The sequence below is a fragment of the Narcine bancroftii genome, chromosome 4, assembly GCF_036971445.1.
Source record: "Narcine bancroftii isolate sNarBan1 chromosome 4, sNarBan1.hap1, whole genome shotgun sequence".
NCBI classification, from domain to species: Eukaryota; Metazoa; Chordata; class Chondrichthyes; order Torpediniformes; family Narcinidae; genus Narcine; species Narcine bancroftii.
In genome coordinates this window covers 200,959,467-200,977,037 of record NC_091472.1, presented here as the reverse complement: position 1 = coordinate 200,977,037, position 17,571 = coordinate 200,959,467, and the positions used below count along the sequence as shown (strand labels likewise).

The window sequence follows — 17,571 nt, the reverse complement described above, 5'->3', positions numbered from 1 at the left end:
GACGAGTAGATGTGACAAAGTTGTCTCCCATTGTAGGGGAGTCTTAGGACTAGAGGCCACAATTTCAGGATAAAAGGGTGTTAATTTAAAACAGAAATGTAAAGAAATTTCTTTAGCTAGAGGGTCATGAGTCCATGGAATTTGTTGCTACAGGCGGCAGTGGAAGCGAGGTAGTTGGGTTAAGACAGAAATTGACAAGTATTTGATTAGTCAGGGCTTCAAGGGTTATGGGGAGAAGGCCAGGGAGTGAGGTTGTGATAAGGATCAGCTCATGATTAAAATGCAGAGCACACCTGACAGGCCGATTAGCCGAGTTCCACTTTTGTATCTTGTGAAGCTGAGGCAGTTTTGACATTAATGGTGGCATATATCATTGATCCATGACTAAAAGTACATCTTCCTTTCCTCCCCATGTCCCTCAACATCATCCTTTACCAAGAATTTCTCAATCTCAGATTCAAAAAAATTAAGGATCTAGATGTTATACACTGCTGCATGTAGCCATGTTTCTTCACAAGCCACTCACTTATGGCCTTGGGTCCTCTGTGGGTGGAGATTATGCATTTCCCTTGGGTACTCCAGTTTTCTCCAAAATCTCAGGGCTGACCTGGTTAAGTTCAATTGGTTGCTGCAAATTATCCTTAATGTAAGTGATCAAAGGGCGTTAGGGGAAATAGATGAGGGAAATGACATTGATCTGGAAGATGGCATAAATTAGACCATCAACTTGTTCTCTTCTACAAGTAAATTATAACATGAATGTGAACTAGCCAAGTACAAATTATTATCGGTTGGAGGGAGAACCAGGTTTCCACCACCCTTCTAAGAGTTGATTTGTTTTAAAAAATACTTTCTTCTTGGAAGGCAGGGATTTTTACACTATCACTCCCGGTTCTCCCTAAAGCTGCGAAACTAGCTGAGTGCAGAGAGAGTCCAAGATTAATAAGGAAGTCAGCAAGTGATGAGCTGAGGTAAAGGGTGAGTCCAAATGTTCAGAGGTAAAAATAGACATACTTAATGTCAGAAGGTTCAAAACTCAAATTGTGATTGGTCAGTTTCAGATAGGAATTACTATCTACCAGGAACATTTGTATTTATTTCATATAGCTGTATACTTAATGTGGAGACAAGAAGAGGTCAGAGGCTTGGTATCCTGCAATGAATAGTTCACCTCCTGACTCCCCAAAGCCTACTCAAATAGGTCAACTCTGGAGTGCGATGGAATACTCTCCACTTGTCTGAATGAGTGCTGTTTCAACAACACTTTAAAAATCTCGATGCCACACAGGACACATCAGCCAGCTGTTTGATAGTCACCCCATCAACCACCATTCACGTACTCCACCACTGATGCACACAAGCAGCAGTCTGTACCATCTACAGGATGCAATGCAGCAGTGAACCAAGACTCCTTGGGCAGCAGCTTCCAGACCCACCATATCTAGCAGCTAGACCAGTGATTCTCAATCTTTTTCTTTCCACCCACATACCACTTTAAGTAATCCCTATGGCATCGGTGCTCTGTGATTATAAGGGATTGCTTAAGATGGGTAGAAAGAAAAAGTTTGAAAACCACTGTTTTATTCGTATCTAATTGGCTGGTTATGTTCACGGTTTCATGACTCCAAAGGAAATGGGCCAATGGCAATTTTTTTCAAGCCAAATATTTCAGTAACAATTGAGTCTAGAGCAGAGATTCTCAAACTTCCCTTCTCACCCACATCCAACCTTAAGCCATCCCTTATTAATCACAGAGCACCAATGGCAGAGGGATTACTTAAAGTGGGATGTGAGTGGAAAGAAAAAGGTTGAGAACCACTGAGCTAGACAGATATGGGAAAGCAAATGAAAAGATGCTGCACACCAACCCACACACCCTCCCAACTTAGAAATATACTGCCATTTCTGCATCGTCGCTGGATCAAAAGCCTGTAATTCCCTTCCTAAAGGCATTGTAGGTACTCCATGCAGCAGTTCAAGAAAGCAGCTTCCCACCACCTTCTCAATGGCAGTCAGGGATGAGCAAGTAAATGCTGGCTCTGCTTGCAAAGGCCACATCCCTTGAAAGATTACTGAAAAACTTATCAAACTGCCTGTTGGCCTCTGACAGCTCTCCCAACAGAAAAATGTTAATAATGAAGAAATATTGAGAAGAAACAAAATCACTTAAAGACACATTTAACTGGCATTCATTAACATTTTAATTTAGAAATTACAGATTAGAAACTATATTCAGATGACCACAACAACAAAGTTTTGCATCTAGTAAACTACCAGAAATATTACTTTGAAAATAATTTTGGCAGAGCTCAAGACAGAGGGAGGGGGACAGATCAAGCAAGAGAACAGAATGACCATCTGTAGCAAGAGGAATTCTTAGCTGTCACTTCTTGTCATCCCATGACATTAACCTCACCTGATTCAGGAACAATCTTGAGGTCATCACTGGGCGGCACAGTTAGTGTACCCGTTAATGCAACACTGCTACAGAGCCAGCGATCAGGACCGGGGTTCAAATCCCGCGCTGTCTGTAAGGAGTTTGTATGTTCTCCCCATGTCTGCATGGGTTTTCTCTGGGGCCTTCAGTTTCCTTGCACTGTTCAAAATGTATCAGGGGTTGAAGGTTAATTGGGTGGCACTAGCTTGTGGACCAAAAGGGCCTGTTACTGAATGTCTAGATTTTTAAAAATTTTTAATTGATCACAAGCACAACTGGAATAGCCTTGCAATGCTACAGCTACAAAACCTGTTCAGAGGCCAGATGTTCAAGAGAAAATTACTCATTTCCTCATTCCACCACTCACAGGGGTGTAATGGAATTCTCCATGTGCCAACGAGGGGTCATGATACTTATCAAGCAGCTGGATACCATCTAGATCAGAGCAATCTGCCTGTGCACCAGGACCACAGTGAGGCTTGCAGCAAATCACCAAGACTTCAATACCATTGGTTCTTAGACCTCCAAAGTATTCTGTATGGAATTTAAACTGGAGTTGAGGGGGGGGGGGTGGGGGGGAAGAAAGCCAGTGAATCCCCATATTTAAAAAGACAAGGACAAAAGGCACGCAGGATCACGACCACCCCTGGAGCTTCGCCTGCAAGTCACACATCATTCTGACTGAACATATTGCTTCATCTTTGCGGGGGTGGGGGGTAATTGTTACAATTCCCAGAACAACTTAATTCGGATGCTTTGGACCATTGATTGAACCACTTGAAGAAACACTTTCATTATCACTCTTTTTATTAAGTTTCAGATTAATAAACATAACAATAATACAGAGATCTTTGGCTTGGCTTCGCGGACGAAGATTTATGGAGGGGGTAAAAAGTCCACGTCAGCTGCAGGCTCGTTTGTGGCTGACAAGTCCGATACAGAGATCAGGATTGCATTAACAACTGTTAACCTACACAAAGACACAGAGTATCATATGTAAACTGAACCTCCCAACTTCTTTAAAGCCCATCATTATCACCTAAATGAAAATTATGAATGGGCAAGAAATGTCACACCATCATTGCAGAGCCATTGATGCCACCAGGTGCTGCTTCTATAACCCAGCCCTCCCACGGATATTGGTCTTAAATCACAAGCCAGGTTATTCACCTGACTCTTCGAGCATTCAACAAGAACAAGGCTGATAAGACCCAACTCAACATGACCACCTTCTCTTCAAAATCAACAACCTATCAAACTGATTTCAAATTAACTGTCCATCCAATATAATTGACTTGAAGCAGAACAAATCTAATTTATACTCTCCTGTCCAACTTGACCATGAAGGGGCCAACTCTCACTTATAGATTCTGTCGCCCAAAGAGATTATTTACCAATCGAGAAATCAGATTGAATCATCCCTTAACCACCTGAACTCCAGGGAATAAAATGAATTTCCCTTTCAAAAAGTCTTTGACTCTAGGTTTCATTCTGAACTGCACTTTCTCTACTGTTTCCCTAAGATAGAGTGTCTATAACTACTCACAGAACCATGGGCACACTCTAACAAGGACTCTATGATTTTTGACATGCCTTTACATTTTGTCTGTTCTTTGGGATCGGGTTTAACAGACAAGGCCAGTAATTACCCACCTGTAACTGCTTTGGAAATACTACAGCATATCACCATCATTTGGTTTAGTTGTCATTCTCCTGATAAGATACTATTTTAAATTCCAATGTATCAATATGCAGTTTGAATACATACCTGGCATTTTTATTCCAAGCCCTGAATGAGTGGTCTGGTATACTTTTGCCATACCACTTTATCCATGAACCTCCTTATATTCCAGTCTTTGTTCTTCAGTACTCACATTACAGGAACTACCACGGCTAGCACCAGTGAGGTGGCTTCAATCTGGTGCTGAATGTACTTTCTCCCAGTTCCAGCTTCCTCCCAACCTTCAAAATGTACAGGGGTTGCAAGGTATGGGCTCATGGGCTGGAAGGGCCCATTACCATGTTGCATGTCTAACTTTACAAAGCCCTTACTTGTTCTTTTATGCCCTTATTCATGATATTTCAGTAATGTGTATGGACCTACCATCTCTCTGGTCTCATTTTTCAGACTGTTTTATCGTATTTTGTTCTGTCTAATCTGGATAACATTATACTTGCCCCATATCAATTCCCACTTACTAATTCTAGTTTTTAAAAATATAAATGTTCTCCTTGCCGTCAACATCATCTATCTTTATATAATCAGCAAACTAGGGACATAACATTCTATTCCATTAAGTAGGATATTTAAAAATAGGCTGAATATTTGTGGCTCCAGTGCAGATTCCAAAAAGCAGAACCACTTGTACTTCCAACCATTATCATTCCCACCAACCTTCCTTCTCAAAATCTCTCAATTTCTTACCACATCAATATTCTTTCTTCAGTTGCACAAGCTTCAATTGCCTTATTAGCAAGAGCTTTCTGAAAGCCCAAATTACAGTGCCAGTCATCAAAATGATTAAAAAAGGATCAAGATTTTTACAAGGACCTTAAATCTAAATGTATAAAATTTAGACGCACTGCATGGTAACAGGCCATTTCACTCCAGGAGCCCACACTGCCCAATTACACGCAATTAACCTAGACTCTCAGTAAATTTTGAACAATGGGAGGGGGAAAACCCATGGAGACACGGGGAGAATGTATAAACTCCTTACAGAGAGCAAATGATCCGAACCCTGGTCTTGATCGCTCGCACTGTAAAGGCGTTGTGCCAACCATGCTGGCCAAACGAAGGCCAACAAAATCATGATGTATGTTATAACTTTGGATGCTGCATCTACTTGTCCTGCTGCTCAGAAAGAAATGGAAAGGCTTGAGAAGGTATGGGAAATTTACAAAATTTTAGTAACCGTAAAACCCCAGTGTCAGGAATTCAAACAACCAACAAAAAAAGTCACTAAATTTTTAAAAATTAAAAGAATAAAATATGTAAGAAAATATGCAAGTTTAAAAGTGTAAATGTACTCTGAAATAACACATCAACCTTTTGTGAAAATGGGAGCCAATATCCAGCCAGCTCTTAGCAGCTGTTTGAATAAAGTTGTGCGAAACAGCAATGGTGTCGCCCAGGATGATGAGCTGGTTGGCTGTTGGGGTGACTCTCTTATTAAAGTGTCTTCTTATCACTGCTTTAGTAAGAGTGTCCCTGGTCAGAGGCTTTATCTGTAAACTTGAGTGGGGGGTGGGGCTAATGTTATTGTTTGTCTTTCAGGCAGCTCCTTGAAGGGAGTGAAAACTGCAGATGCAGCAAAGGTTAAACATTTTCAAAGAACGTGACTGAAAATAAAAGTAAAATGCTTTAAGGTTTATATTTTCATGCAAGTGAAGTTGGTTCAGTACAAGTAATTTTGTCTTTTAAACTGTTTACTCTTAATGCAGGTATTAGGCATTGTAAGAGCAAGTCTCAAACAACAGAAAAATACATTTATCTGGCATCTACCAATCCCGATAGGTGCCGGACACCAGGGGTTTTACGGTACTTGAATAGGCTGGAGAGCATGGGATAGTTCACTTTGAAGCAGCATAAGGCTGCAATGGAATCCTATAGATATTTACAATTATGAAGAATACAAACAAAATAGAGACAGGCCAATTCTAATTGGCTGAGAGGTCAAGAATCACAGGACAGAAAATGAAGGTGATTGATCAAAGAATCAAGGGAAGAATTTTTTTAATTTTAATGCACTGAATCCTCACAACCACTACATTTTGCTTCCTCTACTAACCTGCCTCTTGCTCTAAAGTGCTAATGCATGCTAAAAGTTTAATCCTCTCACTAAGACAGCAAGTACATTGTATCTATCAGTGGGGGGGGAAATACCTCTGCATTTTTCTTCTCAGAATACTAATAATCACACCTATCCTGTACTGATGTTGCTCCACTCAAAGCAGAGACCACATCTGGAGAAAACTCCTCCCCCTTCCCTTATGGAAAGCAGCTAAGATTCAGAATGCAGTTCAGTATCTTGCAGATGAAGAGTTTAAACCCACAGATGGCTACTGCTGACATGATCACACAGGACAGATTCGCTTTCACATTCCGGAGTACAAATAAAGAATCTGCTCTTCCATGATTTTATTATTTATAGTTCTCTAATCTGTTAAGTTCAAAACACACCAACTAAAACAATGAATACAAGTCTAAATAATGTCTTCAATTTACAGGCACCTCTCCACAGACAGAAGAGGCAGCCCTTTCTACACTGAACCAAAACCTTACTCCAAGAAGCACCTCATTCAAGTTCTCTGATCTTCACCTCCACCCCACATCATCCTGTCAGTGCCACAATTCCACACCATCGTATACAGACACCTTGCATGCCATAACAAAAAGCATTGGAGAAACTCAACAGATAATGCAGGATCTATAGGAAGTAAAGGGTAATCGACAAGGCTGACCTGCTTGTCCACGGTTTCATGCATTGCCAGACTATAACCACACGCAAATTGGAGGAACAATCTCATCTTCCATCTGGACACCCTCCAACCAGATGGCACTAACATTGACTTCTCCGGTTTCCATTAATTCCACCCCCCCCACCCACTTCTTCCCCTTGTGCCTTTTCCCCAGCTCTAGTCTTCTCTCTTTCCTTTCCCTCTGTCTCCTTTCACAGGGCCAAACTCAATTCTCACCTCTCCTCTTATATTCCATTAACACCTTTTGCTGGCCTGAATTCCTTCCTCTGTCAGTCTTCAGTCTTTATTATGATGTCTTCCTGTTTTTTGCTTATTCCTTGAAGTAGGGTTCAGGCCCAAAACATTGGTGTCCCTACCTCCTATGGACACTGCGAATCTGGGCGAGTTCCTCCAGCATTTCTGTGTTTTCACTACAATCACAGCATCTGCAGACTCTCGTGTTTCATTTTCTTCACATTGTCTACCCTTTACTTCCTGTAGATGCTGCATTACCTGCTAAGTTTCTCCAGTAATTTTGTGTATTGCATTACAATCATAGCATCTGCAGACTTGCCTGCAAGCTTCTATATAAAATGATACAACATCATGATTCTAAGTTGAAATAGAGTGCAGGCACCTTGATTAAGAGTCTCGGGAAATTTACTTCCATGTACATTGATGTGAAAAATATAACCCAACCCAACAGCAAATACATATTTGAGATTGCATGACGGACTGAATTCCAGAGTTTAATTCCTTACCTGGGCAATCCAGTTCATCACTGCCATCTTCACAGGTCTGCCAGCCATCGCAATACCAGCTTTGAGGAATACACTGAATAGTTCCAGTCTTACAAGCAAATTCTCCAGGGGTACAGCGCAGCTCTGCGTAAAGTAATGTTACCACATCAGCTGCTCATCCAAATGCTGCTTCTACAATACTTTCACTGTCAGGGGTATTCCTGCTCAGCTGGTTTAGAAGTGGGGAGAGATTTGGCAGGGAAAAGACCTGCATTTCTCTCGAGGCATAACAAAGTGCAACCAGTCAGAAGTGGATATGTTCCCATTAAACAATGGGTCTGTCAACATTTGAATGAAATGAAAGCTTAATGGTTGAGTTAAAATCCCAAATTAGTGCTACTCAGGAATGCTCCAGTTCACCATCTTCCACTCTGACTTCACCTGGGCCAGGTCCACTGTGGAAATGGGAATAATCCACAAGGAAGTCAGCTGGTATGTCAGTAGTCATGGTTTTCTCAGGTGGCCTTGGATAGATCATTGACACATGGAGAACTTACAAAGAGCACAAGAGCCCTCCAAACTCAAAACTCATCCATCTCCATCTGGTAGCACGTGTCAGAAACTTGTTTTTTTTAAAAATTAAATTATACATACAGCATGATAACAGCCCATTTCGGCCCTTCGAGTCCCTGCCACCCACTTTACCTACATCCTGATACTTTTTTGAAGGGTGGGAGGAAACCAGAACCCTCAGGTAAAATCCCACGCAGACATGGGGAGAACATATAAACTCCTTACAGACAGCGTGGGATTCGAACATAATCTGGTCCCGATCGCTGGTGCTGTAAAGGGGTTGCGCTAACCACTACACCAACCCAACTCCTCACGCATGCTGGCAGATGCTTCTGATTTATTTTGCAAATCAGCTTTAAGCAGTCATCATGTGATGCCAAACAAATTGCAACAATGATAAAAATGTGCAATTTATATTCCATAAACTGTTATAAAACTCTTACCTGACAAAAGTCTTGCCAGACCTAGCCGTGGACCTATAACAGAATGAATATTTTAAGAAAGGTTAACCACATCCCAAAACTGCCCACACATTAAGGAGATATTCCCCAGCCTAAAGATCGTGTGAAAATGTGTCCATTTTCAGGATACCATCTAAAGCCTCTTTACCAATATGGTTTTAATATTCCAGGCCCAGGTGAGAAAGATCTTGGAATCCATCTCTCAGTTAAACATTACTCACACAGGAAGCACTGTGCCATCAGGGAGGGAAGGGCAAGAATCCTCCAAGATGCAGTAGACCACAGCATCATTATGGATGCATAGAAACAAGCCATGTACATCTTGGCTCCAACATAACCCATGTGGAGAAAGGATAGGTTATGAATCAGTTGGTAGTAGTACAAACAGAAAGATTATTGCACAAAAATATCAAACAGCAAGTATAAAGTATACTGGAGTACAAACAAGAGATGCCACATGGATCATTTTTATATATATGAAAGTCTGGTTAGACTACAATTGGAGTGTGACAAGCAGGGATGGGGGAAAACTTTGTACACTAGATCTGACTGGAGAGGCTATTGCTGTTCTTAGAGCAAGGAAGATTGAGAGATTTGAAATCATAACTGGTATTGAAGGGGAAGAGGAGAAGCAAACATTTTCCACAAGACATGGTTCAAAGACCAGGGGCAAAGAATCATCTTATTGATCAGAAAATGCAAGGAATATGGAGAAAAACTTGCCTTTTCTAGACAGAAGTTATAACTTGAAAGACTGCTTGGTGGGGGGTATTGGAAAGAGAGTCAATCAGGGCCTTCAAAAAAAGCATTAGGTGAAAAATAATTTGCACTGCAAGGTAATAGTATCCTGGGACTAAAAAAAAGTTCCTATGACAAGACGAGCTCAATTGTTTTCTCAGCATCGTGCCATTTTATGATAAAAGACAAAACGCAAGGGTTAGAGTAGACTAGCTCCAGTATAACTTGAAGACAAATTTAAATGATTTATCATTGTTCCATATATCTTACACTTCAGCTTGAAATAAAGGCTATTTTAGCCTTTGAATGTTTTTTCAACAACCCCCATATCTCTCTGCTACTGCACAATTCCCAGTTGCATGCTATTTAAAGAAAAATTATAATTCTTGAATCTAAATTGGATGGCAGCACACTCCATGCACTAAATAACATGTACCACTGTTTTGTCCATTCAAACTGTCTGCATCTCTTCTAACTTTTTTTGCTTCTATTTACATAACAAATGCCCCGGGTGTCATTTGAAAACCTGGACACACAACTTCACTCTCCTTAACTCAGATCACTCGGAGCGAGGGGCATCCAACCAGATTCCAGACTGAGGGGAAACAAATATTGCAGATTGGTATTTATAAAGTGCCCCGATCCAAAACCATGACTGACCATTTCTCACTCTTTAAGATGCTGTCTGGCCCACTGAGATTCCCAAGCAGACACCATTCCGACAACAAAAATTTCTTAATCTATGTCCACTGCCACCTCGTTAAGGTCACATTTCTGTGCATTGCTACTTTCACTCACGATTGCTGTCGACTAGGATTTATAGTGCTGAGCAAGGAATGGGAGCTTATTTATGTGAAAGTGTATATACGTGGGTCCAAGCAGCAGGCTCTTTTGGCGAGATCAGTGTTGTTAATCTATTCTCGAAGTGAGAGAGAGAGGTCAGCCCTTGGAGCTATGAAACACTGCAAGGCACCATCTCCGTGAAGCCAGAAGAGTATCTCGAAAGGACCCTGGTGGCACTGCTCTCCGGAGAGTCGATGGCTCAATACTGCTCCCACCGTCCGCCATGGTGAAGTAACCCGTTCCCAGGCCATGGTCCAAGCAATAACATCAGCGATTCGGCCCCAATGAAACCAGCACCCCCACCGACCGTGATACGGCCTCCCTGCCCAGGAATAAGCCCTCGATTCCTCACAGGGCTCAGGGGCCCCCGCCCCTCGCACCGGCTTTTCCCCCGCTACCTGGCCGCTCTGGCTTCGCCACCACTCCGACTCCGATCAGCAGCAACAACGACAGAGGGATGGTGGGTTGGGGCCACATTTATCCGCCAGGCATCCTCCAGCCGGCTGCAGCAGCTCCAACCCCCGCCACACGCACCGATTCTCAGCCTTGCTTTAGGGAAACATACAAGATGGCGACAGCAGCGCGCCGCGCATTCTGGGATAGAGGGAGGCGGTCGGCCAAGAAGGGGGGCCGGGCCTTCAGGCGAAAGGACGGGCCTTCGGGCCAATAGGCGGGGCTTTGGGCTAAAGGACGGGCCTTCGGGCCAATAGGAAGGTCTTCTGGCTAAAGATCGGGCCAATAGACAGGCCTTCTTGCTAAAGGGCGGGCCTTTGGACTAAAGTAAAAACACACCGAAATGCTGGAGGAACTCTGCCAGTTTTTTCAGCATCCACAGGAGCCCTTTTCCACTGGCACCTTGTCCCAAGAATTAACCAGTTAAGGATCCAGTGGAAAAGGAAAACAATCAACACGCTAACGTCAAATTGTGCCAGGGATTGACAGCCTCTACCCCTACTCACATCCTTGGCTCAACTGACGCCAGCGTGCTGATAAAACCAGTGGGAAAAGGGCAACTTCTATCCATTCCATTCGAAGGTGAACTCTCCGATCCCCGGGGATGAGTGTGTTCAGTGTCCCGGTTTAAGGTAGCCCAGTGGAAACAGCACAAACAGCTTCCTATCCTGGGACACTGCATAGCCAATTAACTGGGATGCCAGCGGAAAAAGAGCTAAAGATTAATTGCTGTCGTTTCAGGCCTGAGCCCTTCTTCAATGGCGGGCCTTCAGGTTAAAGGCCAGGCCTTTTGGCTAATAGACGGGTCTTAGGGTTAAAGGGTGGGACCAGGCTAAGGGGAGGCCTTGGGGCCAAAAGGCGTGCCTTCAGAGTAATAAGCAGGCCTATGGACCAATAGGTGGACCTTTGGGCTAAAGGGCGTGCCATCGGGCAGGACTAAGCAGCTGGACTGGAATCAGGCTGAAGTTTGCTAAGGGATGGAGTCAATAGGGGACTGGGCATTACTTCAGATACAGAATTTATTGTCATGAACGAGTCGTGAAATTCGTTGTTTTGCGGCAAACGTTCATATAAACCATCAAGAGTCAGTCAGTCCACCAAATTCACATGTTTTGCTTCTGTTTTGCAATTCAGTCAAATACTGATTAATACTTTCTTCCGTTTTCTGTATACATGTGAAAAATCTGTGCCTCTCAAACGTCACACTATGTTTAGGTATACAGCATTCCTCAAACTGTCCCATTATTTTTTCCAGTTTAATTTGGTCTCCTTCAGCAGCAAATGTGAAGTTATTATACACGTCCAGGGCTTCATCACCCACGACATGTAAGAAAACTGATGCTTTCACTTTATCACTTTTCTCCTCAGCTCTGACTACCACCAAATACAATCCAAAATGCTGGTTAAATCTGTTCCAATTTTCAGCCACATTACCTGTCAGCTGAAGTTTCGCTGGAGGATGTAATCTTTCCATTTTTCACAGTGTTAGCTTCTCTTCACTGATCATTTGGTGACTTTAGATTTTATATTTTAAAGTATTTCCTTCTAATTTCCTTCATCCCATTTCTGACACCATGTTTCATCTTGTATCTGTATGTGTGAGTTCTAGAAGTAGGCTGGATGAACTGGCTTGGCCTCTGCTCTTGAAGGATATACTGCCTAAGTGGAGTGCAACAAGAAAGTGTGCAGACACTGTGATTGTAGGAAATACACAATATAACTGGAGACAATCAGCTGGTTCCATAGCATCTAAAGGAGGCAATTTTATATATAGAGAGAGAAAAAAAAACACTAAAGCACAGTATAGACCCTTTGGCCCTTGATGTTGTACTGATCAATATATTCCTACCAAAAAAAAACTAAATCCCCCCTACCTCATAACCCTCTATTTTTTGTCCATCCATGTGCCTGTCAAAGAGTCTCCTCTTAAATGATCTTAAAGTTGCAAATCAGGTTCAAGTTTATTATCACCTGACTGTACATATACAACCAGATGAAACAGCATTTCTCTGGACTACAGTGCACACATATAATAATCACATATATTAAAAATAAATATATACAAATATTCTGGAATAATTTATTCAGTTCATTTATAAGAGACACAAGATTACAGGAATAAAACATGAAGGTCTGCAGATGCCATGGTTGAGTAAAATCACAAAGTTGGAGAAACTCCGCAGGTCAAACAGTGTACTTTATACAGCAAAGATAAAGATACATAACCCACATTTTGGCCTTGAGCCCTTCATCAAGCCTCAAACGTTGATTGTGTATCTTTATCTCTGTTATATAAAGGACATTGCATTTGCCTTCTTCACTGCTGACTAAGTCTGGAGGTCAACCTTTAGGGTATCCTGTATGAGGATTCCCAAGTCCCTTTGCACCTTGGAATTTTTAATTTTCTCCCCATTTCAATAAGAGACTGCCCATCTATTTCTTCTACAAAATTGCAAGACCATACACTTTCCAATACTGTATTTCATCTGCCATCTCTTTACTTATTGTCTTAATCTATCCAAGTCTCTCTGTAACCTTCTGTATCCTCAGCATCAATACTGGAGCTCTGCTCAAGCCACACAGAGTGGCCCCTGGGGGCCTTTGCAAAAGCTTTGGGGAGTCCCCAAGGGACTTCACTAATGGTCTGTTGTTTTGAAAAGCAACAGATGAAAGAGACTGGAGGAGTAGTTCGGAGCCGCAGGCTGTCTGGAGTGCAGCTTGCTGTTCTAAGAGGGTCATGTGGTTTTGCAAGCAGGGAGAGTAAAACAGGCTTTTCTCTGAGAGAGAGAGGGGTTTCATTCTGCAGTTTTACAGTCAGCAGCAGCAGCTGGGACTGGAACAGGACAAGCTAGCAAGCTTGTGGAAACCCCATTTTGCAGACAGGTTGTGAGTGCTTAGTTCAGTCTGGTCAAAGCCCTTGTGGTCCATATAAGAGGAGAGGACTGGCTGCCTAATGTTTCAGTTGAAATAAGTGAAACCAAAAGGAACTCTGTGGTGTCCTGAAAGAAAAAGGTTATCATCTGGAAAACTCTGATGGGGCAAGTTTCTTCAGTAAGACACTGATGTAGCTGATTAATAGTTTATGTCTCGGAACAACAAATCTCTCTCTGAAAACTGACAAGAACCTTCCTGAGTGTAGGAGTCACGTGATGGAGTAGTGGCTGGTCGGGGAACTCCAGCCCTCTCCAGAAAAGTAAAAAAAAGATAGAGAAAAAGCAAAGGCACAAACATAAAAATCAAAACAAAGTGAAAGTAAAAGTGTGGAGAAAATGGCAGCGAAGAAAGAAAAGCCAAAAACAACGGGAAGAAAAGAAGAAGGAAAGACGTCGGAAGAAGAAGGTGAAGGCCTTACCTGTACGATAAGGCCCGCCGTGGAGAGAGAAGCCCGCTCCCTGAGGTCAGTCGAAGCCCTGAACTCGGGACTACAAAAATGGCTCACGGAGCCAAACAAAAGTGCGCAACTGCGCAAGACAAAAATAACACTGACGGGAGGGGGGACCAGCTGAGGAGTCGATCTCCACAGCTGAAACAGACAACTACAACACAACAGCAAGAGGAAAACATAGAAAATAACAAGAGCAAGAAAGAAGAGAGTAAAAATAAGAAATTAAAGAAACAACAGATGACCAACCCAGAGGAAGAAGACCAACATCAAGACACTTCTAATAAAAATAAGAAGACCAAAAATACCCAACAAAATAAAACAAACAACCCAACAAGAAAACCCAACAAGACAGAGGTAAAGGACACAGATCCTGGAGTGGACTCAGAAGAAAAAGAGGAAGAACACAGAGAAATGGAAGATGAAGGGAAGGGCAAGTAGATGGATATATTTTTTTTAAAGAATATATGGAAACAGTAAAAGAATGGCAGTCACAAGAATTCAGTGAAATAAAAAGAAGAATAAAAAGTACAGAAGAAAAAGTGAATAGATTAGAGATGATCATGTCAGATATAGGAAAAAGAGTAGACAAGGTGGAAGAACGAGAAACAGCCATAGAAATGGAAGTAGATGACTTAAAACGAAATTAGAAGAATCTGATAAAAAAGTTAAAGAGACACAAGAGCTGTTAGCTCAGAAGATAGATATAATGGAAAATTACAATAGAAGAAACAATATAAAGATAGTGGGCCTTAAGGAAGATGAAGAAGGCAAAAATATGAAAGAATTTATAAAAGAATGGATCCCCAGAGTCCAAGGAAGACCAGAATTACAGGAAGAAATGGAAATAGAAAGGGCACACAGAACATTAGCCCCTAAAACACAACCACAACAAAAACCAAGATCCATTCTAGTAAAATTCCTAAGATATACAACAAGAGAAAATATATTGGAGAAGGAAGGCAATGAAGAAAATAAGAGAAGACAAAAAAACCACTGGAATACAAGGGTCAAAAATTTTTTTCTATCCAGATATAAATTTTGAACTCCTGAAGAAGAGGAAGGAGGTTAATGCAGCAAAAACGACCCTATGGAAAAAAGGTTATAAATTTATGTTAAAATACCCAGCAGTACTTAAAATAGTTATTCCGGGGCAGTAAAACAGACTATTCTCAGATCTGGAAGAAGCACGAAAATTTGCAGAACATCTACAAAACAGACAGAGAGATGAAGAGATGTAACAAGAACAAAAATGACAACAAACTATATGTATGTGTGTATGTAGGTATATATATACATACAGGCAGCAACCTCCTTTGAAGAAGACCGCAGAGCCCATCTCACTGACAAAAGGCAAAGGAGGAAAAACCCAACACCCAACCAACCAATTTTCCCCTGCAACCGCTGCAACCGTGTCTGCCTGTCCCGCATCGGACTTGTCAGCCACAAACGAGCCTGCAGCTGACGTGGACATTTACCCCCTCCATAAATCTTCGTCCGCGAAGCCAAGCCAAAGAAGAAGATATATATGTATATGTGTGTATGTGTATATATAAAATAGAGTATAGGTAAGAACTAAGAAGGGAAAGAAAGGGAAGAAAGGAAGTAAGGAGGGAATTAAGAGAGTGACCTTTGTTATATATGAAGATTAAAATCTTTTCTGGGGGGGCTGGGTGGGGAAGAATTACAATCACTGCAAAATCAGTTGACGCTTGCGAGTGAATTCACAAATTCAAATGGAGAGGGGAGATGTGGTTGCCCGACAAGGGACAAAGGGCAACTCAGGAAGGGGAGGGACTATTGGGGTTAAAGGAATTTTAGATATGAGAATAGTGGAAATATTTTATGTTTTAGAAATGTTGTCTTATAATGTGTTCAAAAAAAGAAAGCAGAAGTGGATAAGAAGGAAAGGTGATGATGAGGAAACGGAAAGGAAAGATAAACAAAGTATGAAATGGTTATGTTGAACTATATGACTTTAAATATTAATGGAATACATAACCAAATCAAAAGGAAGAAACTGTTAAATTTACTGAAAAAACAAAAAATTGATATAGCATTCATACAAGAAACACATCTAACTGAAGTGGAACACAAAAGCCAGAGGAGTAACTATATTAATCAATAAAAATGTACCAATCAAAATAGAAGAGGAAATAATAGATCCAGAGATATGTAATGATAAAATGTCAAATATATTCAGAATTTTGGAATTTACTCAATGTATATTCACCTAATGAAGAAGATCAAAAATTTATAGGAGGGGATTTTAACCTTAATTTGGATTCAAACATGGATAAAACTGGAAAAAAAACTAACAGAAAGAACAAAGTAACCAAATTTATAATTAAATTGATGCAAGAAGTGCAACTTTTGGATATATGGAGGAAACAACACACAAAGGAAAAGGAATATTCATATTATTCGGGCAACATAAAACATATTCAAGGATATATTCCTGTTATCAGCCCACATTCAAGGGAGAGTTAGGAAAACGGAATATAAAGCTAGACTATTATCGGACCACTCATCCCTATTATTGGCAATAGAGCTAGAGCACATCCCACCAAGAATGTATAGATGGAGATTAAACTCCATGCTACTTAAAAGACAGGATTTTAGGGAATTCATTGAACGACAAATTAAAATGTAGTTTGAAATAAATACGGAATCAGTGAAAGATAAGTTTATACTATGGGACGCAATGAAAGCATTCATCAGAGGACAAATAATAAGTTATATCACTAAGATGAAGAAGGACTACAATCGGGAAACAGAACAGTTGGAAAGGGAAATAACAAATATAGAAAAATAATTAGCAATGAAGGAAGATACAACTAAAAGAAGAGAATTGGCAGATAAAAAAATAAAATATGAAACACTACAAACATATAAGGTGGAGAAGAACATAATGAAAACAAAACAGAAATATTATGAACTAGGAAAAAAAACGCACAAAATTCTAGCGTGGCAGCTTAAGACAGAACAAACTAAAAGAATGGTATTGGCATTAAGGAAAAAGGACAAGCAAATTACATATAATCCAACAGAGATCAACGAAAACTTCAGGGAATTCTACGAGCAACTATATCAAACTGAAAACGAAGGGAAAGAAGACAAAATAGATGAATTTCTAACTAAAATTGAACTACCGAAATTACAAACAGAGGAGCAAAATAAATTAATAAAACCATTTAAAATAGAAGAATTACAGGAGATAATAAAAAAACTACCGAACAATAAAACACCAGGAGAGGATGGATTCCCAATAGAATTCTATAAAACATTTAAAGACTTATTAATTCCTCGCCTTCTGGAAGTAATCAACCAGATTGATAAAAAACAAAGCATACCAGATTCATGCAAAACAGCAATAATTACAGTAATACCAAAGATCCACTTGCACCAGCGTCATATAGACCAATATCTTTACTTAACACAGATTATAAGATAATAGCTAAACTATTAGCAAACAGATTAGCT

The 17,571-nt window shown here is 40.8% G+C and overlaps 1 protein-coding gene across 4 annotated transcripts in view; it reads right to left on the bottom strand.

Annotated features, from left to right (window-relative positions):
* dgcr2 (DiGeorge syndrome critical region gene 2) overlaps window positions 1–10,852 on the bottom strand; it is a 56,795-nt gene extending 45,943 nt beyond the window's left edge. The window contains exons 1-3 of one of the 4 annotated variants that reach the window (XM_069933634.1): window positions 10,652–10,852; window positions 8,655–8,687; window positions 7,660–7,782 (exon numbers count right to left, since the gene is read on the bottom strand). In XM_069933634.1, the coding sequence (XP_069789735.1) occupies window positions 7,660–7,782; window positions 8,655–8,687; window positions 10,652–10,730 (235 nt within the window). In that variant the 5' untranslated portion in view covers window positions 10,731–10,852. The remainder of the gene's footprint in view (window positions 1–7,659; window positions 7,783–8,654; window positions 8,688–10,651) is intronic. The other 3 variants (XM_069933632.1, XM_069933631.1, XM_069933633.1) reach the window with 3 other exon arrangements.
* Window positions 10,853–17,571: the final 6,719 nt, after the last annotated feature.